Source organism: Stomoxys calcitrans, chromosome 4, assembly GCF_963082655.1.
Source record: "Stomoxys calcitrans chromosome 4, idStoCalc2.1, whole genome shotgun sequence".
NCBI classification, from domain to species: Eukaryota; Metazoa; Arthropoda; class Insecta; order Diptera; family Muscidae; genus Stomoxys; species Stomoxys calcitrans.
In genome coordinates this window covers 147,871,799-147,891,185 of record NC_081555.1, presented here as the reverse complement: position 1 = coordinate 147,891,185, position 19,387 = coordinate 147,871,799, and the positions used below count along the sequence as shown (strand labels likewise).

Genomic DNA, 19,387 nt, shown 5'->3' with positions numbered 1-19,387 from the left:
ACCTACAGTAATAGAAAGTATTTGTGCAAAATTTCAAGCGGCTAGCTTTACTCCTTCGAAAGTTAGCGAGTTTTTCGACAGACAGACGGACGGAGGGATGGACGGATGGACGGACGGACGGACAGACGGACGGACGGACAGACGGACGGACATGGCTAGATCGACTTAAAATCACATGACGATCAAGGATATATATAATTCATGGGTCTCAGACGCATATTTCGAGGTATTACAAATAGAATGACTAAATTAGTATAGCCCCATGCTTTGGTAAAGGGTATAAAAAATCACGAAGCGTAGCCAAAAAAATGTTCCTATGTGGTGGGTATATAGTTCATTCCGGCTGAAACGAATGACGGTTTAGTCGCTTATTTGTCATCTTCTTTTATTGGGTTTCAATTAATCTCCTTCTTAGTCCAATACATAAATTCTTATAAATATGCTCTCTATGGGTTGCCCAAAAAGTAATTGCGGATTTTTTAAATGAAAGTAAATGCATTTTTAATAAAACTTAGAATGAACTTTAATCAAATATACTTTTTTACACTTTTTTTTCTAAAACAAGTTAAAAGTAACAGCTGATAACTTACAGAAGAAATAATGCAATTACAGAGTCACAAGCTGTGAAAAAATTTGTCAACGCCGACTATATGAAAAATCCGCAATTACTTTTTGGGCAACCCTATTTTTTTTTGTGAAATTCTTGTATACTGATTTTTTTTTTAAAAATACTATAAAAATGGCATATATAAATATTTAACATATTTTAACAAAATTCTTATTAACTATATTGCAAAATACAAATCACAGCTCTATAAAATAAATAAATGGCGAGTAACTCATTTCAGAACCCATTTCAAAAGGCAAGCAAAGCCAACTACAATAAATTGCGCTGTAAATTGAGTACCACGCCCATTGCCACCAGTATCAGGTGGCCCTGGATAAATGGGCTCATCTGGGTCCTCTTCCCTTTCATCGTCCTCCTGAGGCATATAGTCATGGCAGGTGGGGAAATTTTTGGGCACTGGCAACATCTGGTCATTGTTGCCCACCTTGAGTACCAAAGCCATACCAATTTCAGCATGAAATTCTATGTGACAATGGAAAAGCCAAAAACCAGGATTATAGGCTTCAAAGCGTATTATGGTGTAGCCACCATCGGGTATGGTAACAGTGTCCTTGACAGGAGGGCTTATCAGATTGCGCTTGAGTAGGTTGTAGCGATCCAATTGTTTGATCTGGAAAGGGAAAATGGCAAATGAAATGGAGGAAATGTTAGGGGCTCATGCCTACTCACCATTTCAATGGTCACATTAGATCCCAAACGTTCCATTCCCACCACACGAAAGGCATTGCCATGCAAATGGAAAGGATGATTGGCATCATAGGTGAAACCCTCATCCACTATGATCATCTCCACGATGGCATTGAGAGGCACCTGCAGCACATGATGACATTTGCAGAACTCCACCCGACAATCAATGCCTTGTTGGGCCAAACTGCTTTCATTGCAAAATATGGACTCATCGATGGTATCTCGAGCAGGCAGCAATGCGGTATGAGGAAACTTCAAGGAGATGTGATTGAGTTGAGGAGTAAAAACACGATTCGCATCATTGATGGTGTCATTCACGCCATAATAATCGCTGGGATGAAATTCGGGATTATCTTTGCGATAGAAATCATAGTAGACAAAGAATTTGTAGTCAGCCACAGGTTTCAGAGCATCACGATCTATGCCCGGAACCTTATCGTAGGCTGGCAAAGCATTTAGCTCAGCCATATTTAGATGGTCAACATAACCCGTTCCCTTGTTCATGGAGTTGAGTTCTATACCCTGCGGCTGATGCTGATAACCCAAATCACCCTGGGGCTCTTCAACTGGGGCATTGGCATAGTGCAAAATGCCCACCTGAAAGGCGGAGGTAAAACGTTCATCACAATCCATAAGACCCTTGAGGCGAATCCAATAATTGCCCACAGGTTGATTGGCATTGACAACGAAGTCGAAACGTTCTCCGGCATAGGTGATTATGGACCCCACATCTACAGCTTCGAAATCGTAGCCATCTGAATTGATGGCTGTCAAGGTGTGATTGTCTATGGAAATCTTTATGGGGCAATTCAGAAACTCTGCATTGATTACACGAAAACGGTAACGAAAACCTCGGCTGACATTGTACTGATGCAGGGGAATGAATTCCAAGGGTACCTTGGGATCCAAAGCACGTTTGGTCAAATGTCTGACTTTAACCTCTGCGTTCAAAGATTCTTCTTGCACTGTGGCCTCCTCCTCCTCCTGCTTCGCTAGAGTTTCATTGCCCACCGTTTGGTTGTTCTGCGGGGCCAAACGTGCCGAACGTGATATCTCATTTTGTTGAATTCTCAAACTATGCACCTTGGGGTCGTTGGAGGGATGCAACATGACAACATCATCATCCAGCTGTTTGTCTGTAACAAATTCCTCCTCCACCTCCACAGGACTCTCGGTTAAGGTTTGGGGGGAAGATTTTGGCATTTCCGTTGTCCAAACTCCACCATTTCCTGTGCGAGGCAAGGGTTTCTCATTCTTCTTTATGTCCTGCCATATGCCATAGTAATAGCGTCCCTTGCCATTCAATAGCAAATTCAGAGGCTTATTATCTCCCTTCGAATGATGATGGGAGGCAAACATGCTAATGCCTGGCACATGCACCCAGTCTTGCAGTATCATTTTGTGCTCACTCAAATCGAAATCGTATAAATGTCCATGGGGATCTTCAGAGCGTGGCCTCTTCACTATGAAAGCTCCAAACACGCCATCGCCTCGTTGCATCCCGGTGTGTGAATGCCAGAAGTGGGTGCCCGAATTCTCCGCCTTAAACATATAACGGAAGGTGGTGTGTGGTGATATGGGACATTGGGTGATATGTGGCACTCCATCCATATAGGGGGTCTCCTTCATATGCATACCATGAAAATGTATGGTGGTACTCTCTCCCAGCAAATGATTCTTGGCATCCACCACTACTATGTCATTTTGACACACCTCTATGGTGGGCCCGGGCATCATGCGATTTACCACCGTCACCGATCTTGCTATGCCATCTGCCGATATGCAATGGGGTCTTTGACAGTCTGTTACATTTTTGGGACAATTGTAGCAAGCCTTCGAAAAGGTCTCATACCATTCCACCACAAAGGTGTAGTGACATGTTTGTGGTGGCTCTCCCACTTTACACTCACGAACACACGAGTGATTGCTGTAAAATTCCTCTGTCCATATATCTTCGGATTTGTTGGCAACACTCGATGCCGGTGTGACAGCTCTTGATTGCTTACAATATTGACAACAGTTTTCAATGTAGATTTGTTCTGCTGGACAGTTTTTGGGTAATTCTGGACAGGTTTTTTGATAGGCATTAATGATGGGCACTCCATTGGGTAGCTGAGAACATTCGAGTAGGGTGCAGTCTTCATTGTTGTGCCATGTTGTGCCGATTTCATAGACTTCATTGCCCAAACGGCATTTAGTTTGCACACATTCACCGCAACAGGAGCCTTCCTTTGGTTTGACCTCCGAGTCCTGAAGGAGAAAAAACACAAGGATAAAAGAAATCAGTAAAAAACAAGTAAAAGCGTGCTAAGTTCGGACGGGCCGAATCTTATATACCCTCCACCATGGGCAAAGAAAGGGTAAAATAAAAGATTCGGACCATAATTGAAATGTTGAAGACCCTAGTAGAAGTCATTGTGTAAAATTTCAGCGAATTCAAATAAGCCCTTTAAGGACTCAAGAAGTCAAGAAACAAGAGATAAAATAGGGCGATCGGTTTACATGGGAGCTGTATCAGGCTATAGACCGATTCAGACACGTATCTTAAAAGTCATGGGAGAAACTGTTGAACAAAATTTCAGCCAAATCGGATAATAATAACGCCCTCTAGAGGCTCAAGAAATCAAGATCCCCGATCGGTTTATATGGCAGCTATATCAGGTTATGGACTGATTTAAACTTTAACTGACATAGTTGTTCGAAGTCACAACAAAACAAGTCATGCAAAATTTCAGCCAAATCGATTAAGAATTGCGCCCTCTATTGGCAAGAAATCAAGATTCAAGAACGCTTTATATGACAGCTATATCAGGTTATGGGCAGAGTTCGACCATACTCAGCACAGTTGTTGAAAATTGTGACAAAACACCTTATGCAAAATATCAGCCAAATCGGATAAGAATTGCGCCTTCTGGTGGCTCAAGATTCAAGTTCGGTTTATATGACAGTTATATCGGTCATACAAACCGGATTTGAACTATACTTAGACAGGTTTAGGAAGTCATAACGAAACACGTCATGCTGAATTTCAGCCAAATCGGATAGGAAATGCGCCCTCTAGAGGCTAAAGAAGTCAAGACTCCAGATCGGTTTATATGACAGCTATATCAGGTTATGGACCGATTTCAACCATACTCAGCACAGTTGTTGGAAGTCACAACAAAGCACCTCATGCAAAATTTCAGCCAAACCGGATGAGATTTGCGCCCTCTAGTGGCTCAAGAAGTCAAGATCCAAGATCAGTTTATATGACAGCTATATCAAAACATGGACCGATATGGCTCATTTACAATCCCAGTCGACCTACACTAATGAGAAGTATTTGTTCAATATTTCAAGACTATAGCTTTACTTCTTGGAAAGTTAGCATTGTTTCGACAGACAGGCGGACAATTGATTTTGTGAACCTCTAAAGGGCGCTATTATTACTCAAAACAAGTAAAAGCGTGCTAAGTTCGATCGGGCGGATTTTTATATACCCCCCATCATGGATCAAATTTGTCGAGTTCTTCTCCCGGTAACTCTGTTATGCTGTTTCAGGCTATAGACCGATGCTGTTTTCGGCTATTGACCGATTCATACCATATTTGCCACATATGTTGAAGGCCAGGGAGAAACCGTTGTTCAAATTTTCATCCAAATCGGATAATAATTGCGCTCTCTAGAGGCCCATCGGTTTATATGACAGCGATATCAGGTTATGGACCAATTTCCACCATACTTAACACAGTTGTTGGAGGTCGTACCAAAACGAGTCATGCGAAATTTCAGACAAATCGGATGAGAATTGCGCCATCTAGAGGCCCATTTGGCCCGATTTGGCCCATTTACAATCCTAAGCAACTTACGCTAATAAAAAGTATTTGTGCAAAATTTCAAGCGGCTAGTTTTACTTCTTCGTAAGTTAGCGTGCTTTCAACAGACGGACGGATGGACAGACAGACGGACGGATGGACAGACAGACGGGCGGACATGGCTAGATCGACATAAAAAGACATGACGATCAAAAATATATATACTCTATGTTACAAACAGAATGACGAAATTAGTGTACCCCTATCCTATGGTGGAGGGTATTCAAATAAATTTGACCATAAACATTCCACTAAGGAGCTGAGGCAAATTTTTCACATTTCACTGAGTGCTGCCCGATTCAAATTTTAAGCTCAATGATAAGGGGCCTCCTTTCTATAGCCGAGTTTGAATGGCGTGCCGCAGTGCGACACCTTATTGGGGAGAATAACACATAAGGCATAGTACCTCATAAATGTTGCCAGCATTAGGAGGGTTTAACCACCGCTGAAATTTTTATCTGATGTTCTCGCCAGGGTTCGAACCCAGGCGCATATGCCGACATGCTAACCTCTGCTTTACGATTACCTGCAATTGTTACTCGATTTGCCTGACATTTTGGAGGTGGTGTATTTCTATGACTTCTAACTGCCATGTACGGTCCATGTCGGTCAATAACTTGTTACGGCTCATGTAAATTTGAACAAGTAAAAGAGTGCTAAGTTCGGCCGGGCCAAATCTTGGGCACCCACCATCCGGAGACCGGTCTATATGGGAGCTATATCAGATTATAGAACGATTTGGAGCGTATTTGGAAGTGGTAACAGATCATCACATGTAAAATTTCAGCCAAATCTGTCATATATTGCGGTTTGTAGGGACCTAAGAAGTCAAATCGGGAGATCGGATTAAATGGGAGCTATATCAGGTTATAGACTGATTTGGACCGTATTTGGTGCAGTTATTGGATGTCGTAACAGAATACTACATGGACAATTTCAGTCAAATCGGACAAAAATTGAGGCTTATAAGGGCTCAAGAAATCAAATCGGGAAATCGTTTTATATGGGAGCTTTATCAGGTTATAGACTGATTTGGACCGTATTTGGCGCAGTTATTGGAAGTCGTAACAGAACACTACATATTCAATTTCAGCCAAATTGAACAAAAATTTCGGCTTCCTGGGGCTCAAGAAGTCAAATCCGGAGATCAGTTTATATGGGAGCTATATCTAAATCTGAACCGATATGACCCCTTTGTAACCCTCAACGACCTTAGTATCTGTGCAAAATTTCAAGCCCCTAGCTTTACGCGCTCGACCTCTGTCGTGATTTCGATAGACGGAAAGCGTGCGGACGGACGGACATGGCTAGATCGACTCAGAACGTCGAGAGGATCAATAATAAGGCTCAGACCTTGAGATAAGAGTGTAAGATATTAATCTTATATGCCCTCCACCATAGATCGCATTTGTCAAGTTCTTTCAATCTAACCATTCCGTTTGTTACACTTCGAAATATTCGTCTAAGACCCCATAAACTATATATATACAGGGTGGCTGATGAAAGCCGCTACCAAAAAAAAATGTAATAACTTTTTTTCTATTTAATGAATGTGGTCGATTTTTTTTTTATTTTGCAGATTGATTCTTAGATTTGACAAAAATGGATAACTGGGACACCGAAACAAGAATTTGGATTGTCCGCCGCTATCACGCACTGGAGTCTGTAGTTTCGGTTCAAAGAGAGTATAGACGCACGTTTGGCGGCAATCCTCCGAGCAGATGGACCATAATGAGACTTGTAAACAATTTTGCCGAGCATGGGACAGTCAACAGAAGACCTTACCATCGAAACCCTTCAGTTCGAACGGAGGAAACAATCGCTGCTGTAGCTGCTGCGATACAACACAATCCAAGAGTTTCGACAAGAAGCTTATCTGCTCAAATGGGTATAAGCAGACAGTCATTACAGTCAATTATGCACAAAGATTTGGACTTATTCCCATATAAAATTCAAATGGCCAACAAACTGAACGCTGCAGACTTGCCGATTCGCTTGGAATTTTGCCAGAAGATGCTTCAAATGGTGGAAGAGGATGGAAACATGTTGAACTGTCTTTTCATGTCTGACGAGGCCCATTTCGATTTGAACGGCAACATAAACAAACAAAATTGTCGAATATGGAGTGCTTCCAACCCACAGACACTCCATGAGACGGAATTGCATCCACTTCGTGTCACAGTGTGGTGTGCAGTTTCATCACGTTTCATTGTCGGGCCCTACTTCTTCGAAGAAAACGGTCACCCCGTTACGGTTACTGGAGACCGCTACTTGAACATGTTGAGAGAGTTTTTCTATCCAGAATTACGCCGAAAGAGAATTTCTTTTAACTCTGTGTGGTTTCAGCAAGATGGTGCAGGTCCTCACATAGCCCAACCTGTTATGACAGAATTGCGACGAAAATTTCCCAATAAACTGATATCCAGAAACTCCACATTCCGTTGGCCACCCAGGTCGCCTGACCTTACTGCACCTGACTTTTTCTTGTGGGGTCATTGCAAACAGGAAGTTTACAAAGCAAAACCAACAAATTTGAATGAACTAAAGCAATCCATTCGAGCAACAATTGCGGCTATTCCTGTCTCAACTCTCCAAGCAGTAATGAATAACTTTTTGCTAAGATGCCGCACATGCATCAACGAGCAGGGGGGGCATTTAAATTCCATTATTTTTAAAACAAATTAAACTATATTTAATAAAATTGAACGAGCTTTAACATGAATAAAAGAAATATGTATTCCATACACCGAAAAAAAATTATTTGAGTTTCTTAATGTAGCAATATTCATCAGCCACCCTGTATATATATATATATATATATATATATATATATATATATATATATATATATATATATATATATATATATAGTTTATGGGGTCTTAGACGAATATTTCGAAGTGTAACAAACGGAATGGTTAGATTGAAAGAACTTGACAAATGCGATCTATGGTGGAGGGCATATAAGATTAATATCTTACACTCTTATCTCAAGGTCTGAGCCTTAATCATATCATTATACCCTACACCACCGCTGTGGTTGAGGGTATTATAACTTGGTGCATTTGTTTTCAACCCTAAGAAGGAAAAGAGCTACCCCCATTGATAGGTATGCCAATTGGCTTAGAATCGCTATTGATTTTGAAAAAAAACGGTTCAGATTTGGATAGAGCTCCCATATATATCTTTCATCCGATATGCCCTTGTAAAGTTGGGGAAGCCACAATTTTGATGACATCTCAGTACGAGTAACAGAAATTTCATCAAAATCGGATCAGATTTAAATGTAGCTCCAATACATTGGAGGCCACCATAGCGCAGAGGTTAGCATGTCCGCCTATGATGCTGAATGCCTGGGTTCGAATCCTGGCGAGACCATCAGAAAAAAATTTTTAGTGGTGGTTTTCCCCTCCTAATCTTGGCAACATTTGTGAGGTACCATGCCATGTAAATCTTCTCTCCAAAGAGGTGTCGCACTGCGGCGCGCCTTTCGGATTCGGCTATAGAAAGGAGGCCCCTTATCATTGAGCTTAAACTTGAATCGGACTGCACTCATTGATATGTGAGAAGTTTGTGCCTGTTCCTTAGTGGAATGTTCATGGGCAAATTTTGTTATACGCACCACCGAAGGATGGGGGTGTATTCATTTTGTCATTCCGTTTGCAACACATCGAAATATTAATTTCCGACCCTACAAAGTATATATATTCTTGATCAGCATAAAAATCTAAGACGATCTAGACATGTCAGTCCGTCTGTCTGTTGAAATCACTCTTCATTCTTCAAAAAATAGAGATCTTGAGCTGAAACTTTGCACAGATTCTTTTTTTGTCCATAAGCAGGTTAAGTTCGAAAATGGGCTATATCGGACTATATCTTAAAATAGCCCCCATATAGACCGATCCTCCAATTTGGGGTATTACGCCAATAAAAGCCGCATTTTTTATCCGATTTTGCTGAAGTTTGGGACAGTGAGTTGTGTAAGGACCTTCAACATCCTTCGTCAATTTGGCTCAGATCGGTTCAGAGTTGGGTATAGCTGCCATATAGACCGATCCTCCGATTTAGGGTCTTAGGCCCATAAAAGCCACATTTATTATCCGATTTTGCTGAAATTTGGGACAGTGAGTTGTCTTAGGCCCTTCGACATCCTTCGTCAAATTGGCTCAGATCGGTCCAGAGTTGGGTATAGCTGCCATATGGACCGTTCCTCCGATTTAGGGTCTTAGGCCAATAAAAGCCACAATTTTTTATCCGATTTTGCTGAAATTTGGGACATTGAGTTGTGTAAGGCCCTTTGACATCCTTCGTCAATTTGGCTCAGATCGGTTCAGATTTGAATATTGCTGCCATATATACCGATCCTCCGATTTAGGGTCTTAGGCTCATAAAAGCCACATTTATTATCCGATTTTGCTAAAATTTGAGACAGTGAGTTGTGTTAGGCCCTTCGACATCCTTCGCCAATTTGGCCCAGATCGGTCCAGAGTTGAGTATAGCTGCCATATAGACCGTTCCTCCGATTTAGGGTCTTAGGCCCATAAAAGCCACATTTATTATCCGATTTTGCTGAAATTTAGGACAGTGAGTTGTGTTAGGCCCTTCGACATCCTTCGTCAATTTGGCCCAGATCGATCCAGAGTTGGGTATAGCTGCCATATGGACCGTTCCTCCGATTTAGGGTCTTAGGCCAATAAAAGCCAAATTTATTATCCGATTTTGCTGAAATTTGGGACATTGAGTTGTGTAAGGCCCTTTGACATCCTTCGTCAATTTGGCTCAATTTGCCATATTGGCCGATCCTCCGATTTAGGGTCTTAGGCTCATAAAAGCCACATTTATTATCCGATTTTGCTAAAATTTGGGACAGTGAGTTGTGTTAGTCCCTTCGACATCCTTCGTCAATTTGGCCCAGATCGGTCCAGAGTTGGGTAAAGCTGCTATGTAGACCGATCCTCCGATTTATGATCATAGGCCCATAAAAGCCACATTTATTATCTGATTTTGCTGAAATTTGGGACAGTGAGTTTTGTTGGGCCCCTTGACATCCTTCTTCAATTTGGCCCAGATCGGTTCAGATTTGGATATAGCTGTCATATAGACCGATCCTCCGATTAAGGGTCTTAGGCCCATAAAAGCCACATTTATTACCCGATTTTGCTGCAATTTAGGACAGTGAGTTGTGTTAGGGCCCCCAACATCCTTCGTCAATTTGGCTCGGATCGATTCAGATTTGGATATAGCTGCCATATAGATCAATCTCTCGGTTTTAAGTTTTGGGGCCATAAAAGGCGCATTTATTGTCCGATATCGCTGAAATTTGAGACAGTGAGTTGTGTTAGGCTCTTTGACGTCGTTCTTCAATTTGGCCCTGATTGGTCCAGATTTGAATATAGCTGCCATATAGACCGATCTCTCGATTTAAATTTTTGGCCCCAAAAAAGGCGCATTTATAATTGGATTTAACTGAAATTTGACACATTTACTTATGTTAGGCTTTTCGACATCCATGTTGTATATGGTTCAGATTGGTTTATTTTTAGATGTAGCTACCAAAAAGACCAATATTTTGTTATACACAATTGAACAATGGCTTGTACTTATTAGTATTTGGTCCAAATCAGATCATATTTCGATATAATTGTTATGGGATATAAGGTATGCGAATTTCACCGGATTTTGATGAAAGATGACAACCGATGGCTTACAAGGCGTTAAGTTCGGCCCGACCGAATGAATGGAAAAGTTCTTCAAAATCGGTTTAGATTTAGATGTAGCTCCCATCTGTAAAATTTGATAATTTGAGATCTTAGCCCCCCAAGAAAGTTGGGCTGGCTTTGCTAATGACTCCCATATATATATTTTAGCCGATATTTGCCTTTAAAACAACGGTAGCCAGAATTTGGGTCCTATTGTAAAAACATCTTGCTATGCTATGGGGTATTTTAAAGTCAGCAGGGCATGACTTTTCCGTACTGGCTTGAACTTAAGTTGTAAATGAACTTACTATATCACAATAAAAGTCACCACAATTGTCCTTTTTAACAACTTCCACCGCAACTCCCTGCTTATTTAGTTCACAAGAATGCAAGGCGCAAGCGTCCTGTGGCGAAATCCATAATGAGCCAATAGGTTTAGCTTCTTTGATGTCATTAATGAAAACCTCACAATAGTCATTTGTTGTATATTCTGAAATGATAGGTAATGAGGGGAAAAAATTTAATTAATTAAAATGTAAAAAGAAATACAATCACGCATACATTTTATTAATAGTTGAAGAACATATGCTTATTTTAATATCATCCTTCTTTAAATGAGACTGTTCTACAATTCCCACCTGTTCAACGAAAAAAATCCCCATTGCCTTATCAAATGCGTATGCCTTTTTGTGGTTTCTCTGTTAGATCATATTCTAACCGCAAAGTCAGCTAAAAAAATCTACTTTCATTGATTTGGGATTTTTGTTAAACAAAATTTCCCCGCCACAACCTCTGCAGAGACGATTTGAATTATAGGTCTTGTGTACCAAGTTTACAAAGTGATCGCATGACCAAAAATTCCAAAAATCATAACAGGTTTCAAATGCACCACGCCATTCGGGGATTTTACGATGAAATTCCACATTTTCATACAATGAATAATGGGCAGAAAAAGCCCGTCATTAGACACACTTTATTAATTTCATAACTTGATTGAACTAAGAGAGACTTCTTCATCATTTCACTAATAACGAGATGACAATAATAATAACAAAGTGTATGTGGGGAAATGGGCAGATAACATATCATCTAAAGGGGGATTACCTGGATAGGTTAAGAAAACAAAGATTTACACAACCTCAATAAATGTTCTACTAGGAATTGTTGTTGTTGTTCTAGCAGTGTGTTGTAGACTGAGGCGGCAGCCCTTGCCAATGAAAGCCTCCATCGGGTCAATCCGGTACGTACAACCGGCTGCCATGGGATGGACAAGGCATTGTAATTAGCTTCAATGAATTTTTTTATGATTTTTTATACGCACCACCATAGGATGAACTTAAACTTATCTATTAATTTATAATACATCGCAATATTGATCTACATAGAAATAAATAGCACGAAAAATTTTTCGATTAAAAATTTAATTGAAAATAAAAATGTTTTCTATTACACAAGTAAAAGCGTGCTAAGTTAGGCCGGACCGAATCTTATATACCCTCCACCATGGATCGCATTTTTCGAGTTCTTTTCCCCGGTATATCTTTTTAGGCAAACAATGGACAGAAAAACAAGAAAAAAGATGTTAAGTTCGGCCGGGCCGAACATTGAATACCACCCACCTCGGGTATATATGTAAACCATCTTTCATCAAAATCCGGTGAAAATTACATTCCTTATGTCCTATAGCAGTTACAACGAAATATGTTCCGATTTGGACCAAATACTATTAAGTACAAGTCATTGTTCAATAGTGTATAATAAAATATTGGTCCTTTTAGTAGCTATATATTGGGTTGCCCAAAAAGTAATTGCGGATTTTTCATATAGTCGGCGTTGACAAATTTTTTCACAGCTTGTGACTCTGTAATTGCATTCTTTCTTCTGTCAGTTATCAGCTGTTACTTTTAGCTTGCTTTAGAAAAAAAGTGTAAAAAAGTATATTTGATTAAAGTTCATTCTAAATTTTATTAAAAATGCATTTACTTTCTTTTAAAAAATCCGCCATTACTTTTTGGGTAACCCAATATAATAACCTGATATAACTGCCATATAAACCGATCTTTAATTTTGATTTCTTTAGCCACTAGATGGCGCAATTCCTATTCGATTTGGGTGAAATTTTTTATGAGGTGTTTTTTGTTATGACTTTCACCAAATGTGCTGAGTTTAGTTAAAATCGGTCTATAACCTGATATAGCTGCCATATAAACCGATCTATGGTCTTGACTTCTTGAGCCCTTAGAGGGCGCAAATTTCTATCCTATTTGACTGAAATTCGGCTACACGTATTTTGTAATGAATTCCAACATCTATGCTGAGTATGATCCTAATCGGACAATAACCTGATATAGCTGCCATATAAACCGATCTTGAATCTTGACTTCTTGAGCCACTAGAGGGCGCAATTCCTATCTGATTTGACTGAAACTTTGTATGAGGTGTTTTGTTATGACTCTCAACAACTGTGCTGAGTATAGTTGAAATCGGTCTATAACTTGATATAGCTGTTATATTATAAACTGATCTGGGGTCTTGACTTCTTGTGCCTCTAAAGGGCGCAATAATGCGTTCCAACATCTGTGCTGAGTATGGTTCTAATCGGACATATAAGCTGCCATATAAACCGATCGTTAATTTTGATTTCTTTAGCCACTAGAGGGCGCAATTCCCATACGATTAGGGTGAAATTTTATATGAGGTGTTTTTTGTTATGACTTTCAACAAATGTGCTGAGTTTAGTTAAAATCGGTGTATAACCTGATATAGCTGTCATATAAACCGATCTGGGGTCTTGACTTCTTGAGCCTCAAGAGGGCGCAATTCTTATCCGATTGGGATGAAATTTTGCACGACGTGTTTTGTTATGATATCCAACAACTGTGCCAAGTATGGTTTAAATCGGCCATAACATGATATAGCTGCCATATAAACCGATCTGGGGTCTTGACTTCTTGAGCCTCTAGAGGGCGCAATTCTTATCCGATTGGGATGAAATTTTGCACGACGTGTTTTGTTATGATATCCAATAACTGTGCCAAGTGTGGTTCAAATCGGTCTATAACCTGATATAGCTGTCATATAAACCGATATTGGGTCTTGACTTCTTGAGCCTCTAGAGGGCGCAATTCTCATCCGACTAGAATGAAATTTTGCACATAGTGTTTTAGTATCACTTCTAACAACTGTGCTAAGTATGGTTCAATTCGGGCCATTACCTGGTATAGCTGTCATATAAACCGATCTTGGGTCTTGACTTCTTGAGGCTCTAGAGTGCGCAATTCTTATCCGATTAGAATGTGTTTTGTTATGATATCCAACAACTGTGCCAAGTATGGGTCAAATCGGTCCATAACCTGATGTAGCTGCCATATAAACCGATCTTGGGTCTTGACTTCTTGGGTCTTGACTTAGAGAGCGCAATTCTTATCCGATTTGCCTGAAATTTTGTACGACGAACCCTCTCATGACCATCAACAAACGTGTTTATTATGGTCTGAATCGGTCTATAGCCCGATACAGCTCCCATATAAATCGATCTCTCTATTTTACTTTTTGAGCCCCCAAAGGGCGCAATTCTTATTCGAATTGGCTGACATTTTACACAGGTTTCCAACATATAATTTAATTGTGGTCTAAACCGGATCATATCTTGATATCGCTCTAATAGCAGATTTTTCTTTCTTTCTTTTCTTAAATCATTTTTTGCCTAAGAAGAGATGCCGGGAAAACAACTCGACAAATGCGATCCATGGTGGAGGGTATATAAGATTCGGCCCGGCCGAACTTAGCACGCTTTTACTTGTTTTCTTTTATCATATTTTTGCCTAAAAATAGATACCTGGAAAAGAACTACACAGATGCGATCCATGTTGGAGGGTATATAAGATTCGGCCCGGCCGAACTAAGCACGGTTTTACTTGTTAAAATCTTAAGCGATTTCAATAGAAAAAGTTATTTACCCTAAGATTATTTTAATATGAGCACCCGTAATAAATATCTGTGTCAATAAATGAATTTCAAAGAAAACATTCAGTGGAGTGTAGAGTGTTCAGTGGTTACAATTACCATTGACATGCACTGTAGCTAATTAATTATTTAGTTAACAAATTAAATGCATTATCTTTGTATTCTACATTCACCCATAGAGTGATACGAGGGAATTGATTTGTGGTCACCATTCTAGTAACGGCTAGCGAATGTTTCATGATAAATGAAATGTTAAAATAATTATTTTGTTTATCGATGTGTGATCACAACATTAGCAACCAAAAGACATTACCGGCATCTGGCCAAGTCTGAATGTCTGTCTGTCTGTCTGTTTGTCTATAAATCACTTTCAATCACTGGCGTATGAACTATTGGTGATTTTATAACAAAACGATTTTTTTATAAGAACTTCAAGCTTAGAAAACCAATGGTTGCCATACAGACGGGCAGTATTAATTTTTGAATGTATGGTGGGGACTAGATTTCTATTGGGGTGAACATACCACCATGTCCGCTTAGATGTTAAATGGTGATGACAATTACAAAATGTTGTACAGTCCTACTTTGATTGACAACATTCTAAATCACTTAAAGTTGAATACAAAATATTTTATAGATTATTTACTTGTCTAAAATCGATAACTTCTGATGGCTTATTGATGTTTACATGCTTGGGCATTTTCAAGAGGGGGATATTGGTAAATGCAGGGGAACAAAGTACATGGGTGCTGGAAAAGAGGTATTCAGTGCTACAAAAACGAAATAAAATTTAAAATAAAACCAGTAATGAAAGGCAAAAGTCGGGCGGTGCCGACTATATAATACCCTACACCACGAGTCTACGTACTGGTGTTAATATTGGGTTGCCCAAAAAGTAATTGCGGATTTTTTAAAAGAAAGTCAATGCATTTTTAATAAAACTAAGACTTAAAGCAAGCTAAAAGTAACAGCTGATAACTGACGGAAGAAAATTTGTCAACGCCGACTATGAAACCTATGTTGAAATCTAGTCAGACTTTAATTATACATAGTATAGTCCGAAATCCACCGTAGTCAGGAAGGATATGTAAGGGTCTAACACATCTTATTGTACCAAATTCATCGGTGAAAAAAATCAACTTTTATGGGCCTAAGAACTTAAATCGGGAGATCGGTATATGTACAAGGCAGTTGTATTCAAATATAGACCGATCTTAATAATATTGAACACTAATGCCGATGAGCCTAATACAGCCCACTGTGTCAAATTTCAGCGAAATCGCTGAAATATGCTTAGGACAATAGTCCTCGGTACGAATGTCGAAGGGCCTAACTTTACTTTACTTCAATTGGCTATGACAGAATATTTGTTCCACTAGCCGAACGTAGAATAGCGTTCCAAGCGCCTCGATCTTCTGCGCTCATTCTAAAATCTCTGATACCAAGTTTCGAGGTGTCTCCCACAAATTGATCTTTCCATCGGGCTTTTGGTCTTCCCGGTTTGCGCGTAGCACCGTGTTTGCCTTCAAAAGACTTCTTTGCTGGAGCTTCTTCATCCATTCTGACAACATGACCTAGCCAACGCAGCCGTTGTATTTTGATGCGTGTAACTATGCCATCGTCGTCACGCGGCTCATACAGCTCGTGGTTCATACGTCGCCTATATTCTCCGTTAACGCAAACTGGTCCATATATTTTACGAAGAATCTTTCTCTCAAATACTCCAAGCACTGCCTCATCTGCTTTCACAAGCACCTATGCTGCAGAACCATATAACAGCACGGGTAGTATCAGTGTCTTGTAAGGAGTAGTCTTCGTCTGTCGAGAGGTGACCTTGTTTCAAAACTGCTTACTTAGTCCAAAGTAGCATCTGTTTGCCAGTATTATTCTTCGCTTTATCTCAAAACTGGTGTCATTCGTTTCGGTTACGGCGGTGCCGAGGTACATAAAGTTCCTGACTATCTCAAAGTTGTGGTTCCCAACTTTCTCCATTTTCTTTATCGGCTCGGTCGTGCAAGGCTTTTTGGGAGTTGAAACTATACATTTCGTCTTATCTTCATTTACTGCCAGACCCATTTTTACTGGCTCTCTCATTCGAGAGTCATATTTCTGAGAAATATATCAAATTTCTAAGAATTCGGACAATATATGCGCCTTTTATGGACCCAAGACCTTAAATCAAGAAATCGGTCTATATGGCAGCTATATCTTAATCTGGACCGACTTAGGTCAAATTAAACAAAGATGTCGAGAGGTTTAACACAACTCACCCAAAGTTCGAGTTCGAACGGCCTGCCGCTAAGTGACATCTCTTGAGGGTGAAGTTTTTATAGTTCAAAGTACCTCATAAATGTCGTCAGCATTAGGATGGGATAACCACCGCTGAACAATTTTCCAATGTTCCTGCCAGGATTCGAACCCAGGCGTTCAGCGTCATAGGCGGACATGCTAACCTATGCGTTACGGTGGCCTCCTGACACAACTAACTGTCTCAAATTTCAGCGAAATCGGGTGACAAATCTGGCTTTAATGGGTCGAAGACCTTACATCGGCAGATCGGTCTATACGGGGCGCTATATCAAGATAAAGTCCGATATAGCTCATCTTCGAACTCAACCTGCTTATGGAAAAAAAATAATCTGTGCAAAGTTTCAGTTCAATATCTAAATTTTTAAAGACTAAAGCGTGATTTCAACAGACAGACGGACGAACGGACAGACTTGGCTAGATCGTCTAAATCGGGAGATTGGTTTGTATGTGACCTATTAGGTTATGGACCGATTCAGACCACACATAGGCTAAAGATCATAGAAGAAGTAATTGTAAAAAATTTAGCCAAGTCGTATAGGAATTGTGCCCTCTAGAGGCTTAAGAAATCAAGACCCGAGATCGGTTTATATATTGCAGCAATATCAGATTATGAACCCATCTAGACCATACTTGGAGCAGTAGTTGGAAGTCATAACAAAATCAAGACCCGGGATCGGTTTATATTACAGTAATAACAAAGCATGGCCCGATTTAGCTCATTTACAATTCCAACTGACCTGCACTAATAAGAAGTATTTGTGCAAAATTTCAATCCAGGCAAATCGGTTAAGAATTTCGCCCCCTACAGTCTCAAGAATTATAATCGGGAGATCGATTAGATGGGAGCAATATTAGGTTATGGACTGAAAGGTTGCAGAAGAAGTCGTTGTGCACAATTTCACCTAAACCATATAAGAACTGGCCCTTCTAGGTGCTCAAAGATTGAAATCGGGAGATCGGTTTATATGGGAGATAAATCAGGTTATAGACCGATTTGGACCGTGCTTAACACAGTTGTTGGAAGTCATAACAGAACAAAAGTTGCGGCTTCCAGGGGCTCAAAAAGTCAAATCGGGATATAGGTCAGGTTATAGACCGATTTGAACCGTATTTGGCACAATTGTTGGAACTCACAACAAAACCGGACATGCTCAATTACCAAATCATACAAAAATTGCGGCTTCCAGTTGTTCAAGAAGTCAAATCGGGAGATCGGTTTATATGGGAGCTATATTAGGTTATAGACGGATTTAGACTGTACTTGACACAGTTGTTGGAAGTCATAGCATAACACTATGTGCTCAAATTCAGCCAAATCGGACAAATATTGCGGCTTCCAGGGGCTCGAGAAGACAGATCGGGAGATCGGTTTATATGGGAGCTATATCAGGTTATAGACCGATGTGAACCGTACTTAGCAAAGCTGTTGAAAGTCATAACAGAACACGCCATGCCAAATTTCAGATAAATCGGATAGGAATTGCGCCCTCTAGAGGCTCAAGAAGTAAAATAAGGAAATCGGTTTATATGGGAGCTATATCAGGTTATTAACCAATTTGGACCGTACTAAGCAGAATTGTTGGAATTGTTGTTGGTCATAACAGAACACTACATACAAAATTTTTGCCATATTGGAGCAAAATTGCGGCTTCCAGGGGCTCAAGAAGTCAGATCGGGAGATCGGTTTATATGGGAGCTATATCAGGTTATAGACCGATTTGGACCGCATGTGGTACAGTTCTTGAAAGTCATAACAGAACACCGCAGTTATTGAAAGTCTAACAGAACACCGCTTGAAAAATTTTAGCCAAATCGGACAAAAACTGCGGCTTTCAGGGTTCAAGAAATCAAATTCGGATATCGGTTTATGTGGGAGCTATATCTCAAACTGAACCGATATGACCCATTTGTGATCCCCAACGACCTTCATTAATAATAAGTATCTGTGCAAAATTTCAAGCGGGTAGCTTTTCGCGTTCGACCGTTATTGTGATTTCGATGGACGGACGAACGGACATGGCTAGATCGACTTAGAATGTCGAGTCGGGAATGGGTATAAAAATTCGTACATTTTAGTACCAAAATTGGTACTTTCTTTACAAATGGAGCATTTGGCATGCAGGTACAACTAGAAAAAATATGATGGATGACATGATCTTTTTACAAGTTGGAGCTAAAGATCTGAATTTGACATAAGGTAAAACATAGAATTGTATGATGGGCGACTAAATGGGGTTTTCTCA

General features: G+C 40.0%; 1 protein-coding gene across 2 annotated transcripts in view; it reads right to left on the bottom strand.

The window, feature by feature from the left end:
• Positions 1-359: 359 nt before the first annotated feature.
• LOC106085031 (uncharacterized) overlaps positions 360-19,387 on the bottom strand; it is an 81,363-nt gene continuing 62,335 nt past the window's right edge. For both annotated transcript variants that reach the window (XM_013249031.2, XM_013249030.2), the window contains 3 exons: positions 11,177-11,358; positions 1,298-3,565; positions 360-1,238 (listed from right to left, as the gene is read on the bottom strand). In XM_013249031.2, coding sequence (XP_013104485.2) covers positions 840-1,238; positions 1,298-3,565; positions 11,177-11,358 — 2,849 coding nt within the window. In that variant the 3' untranslated portion in view covers positions 360-839. The remainder of the gene's footprint in view (positions 1,239-1,297; positions 3,566-11,176; positions 11,359-19,387) is intronic.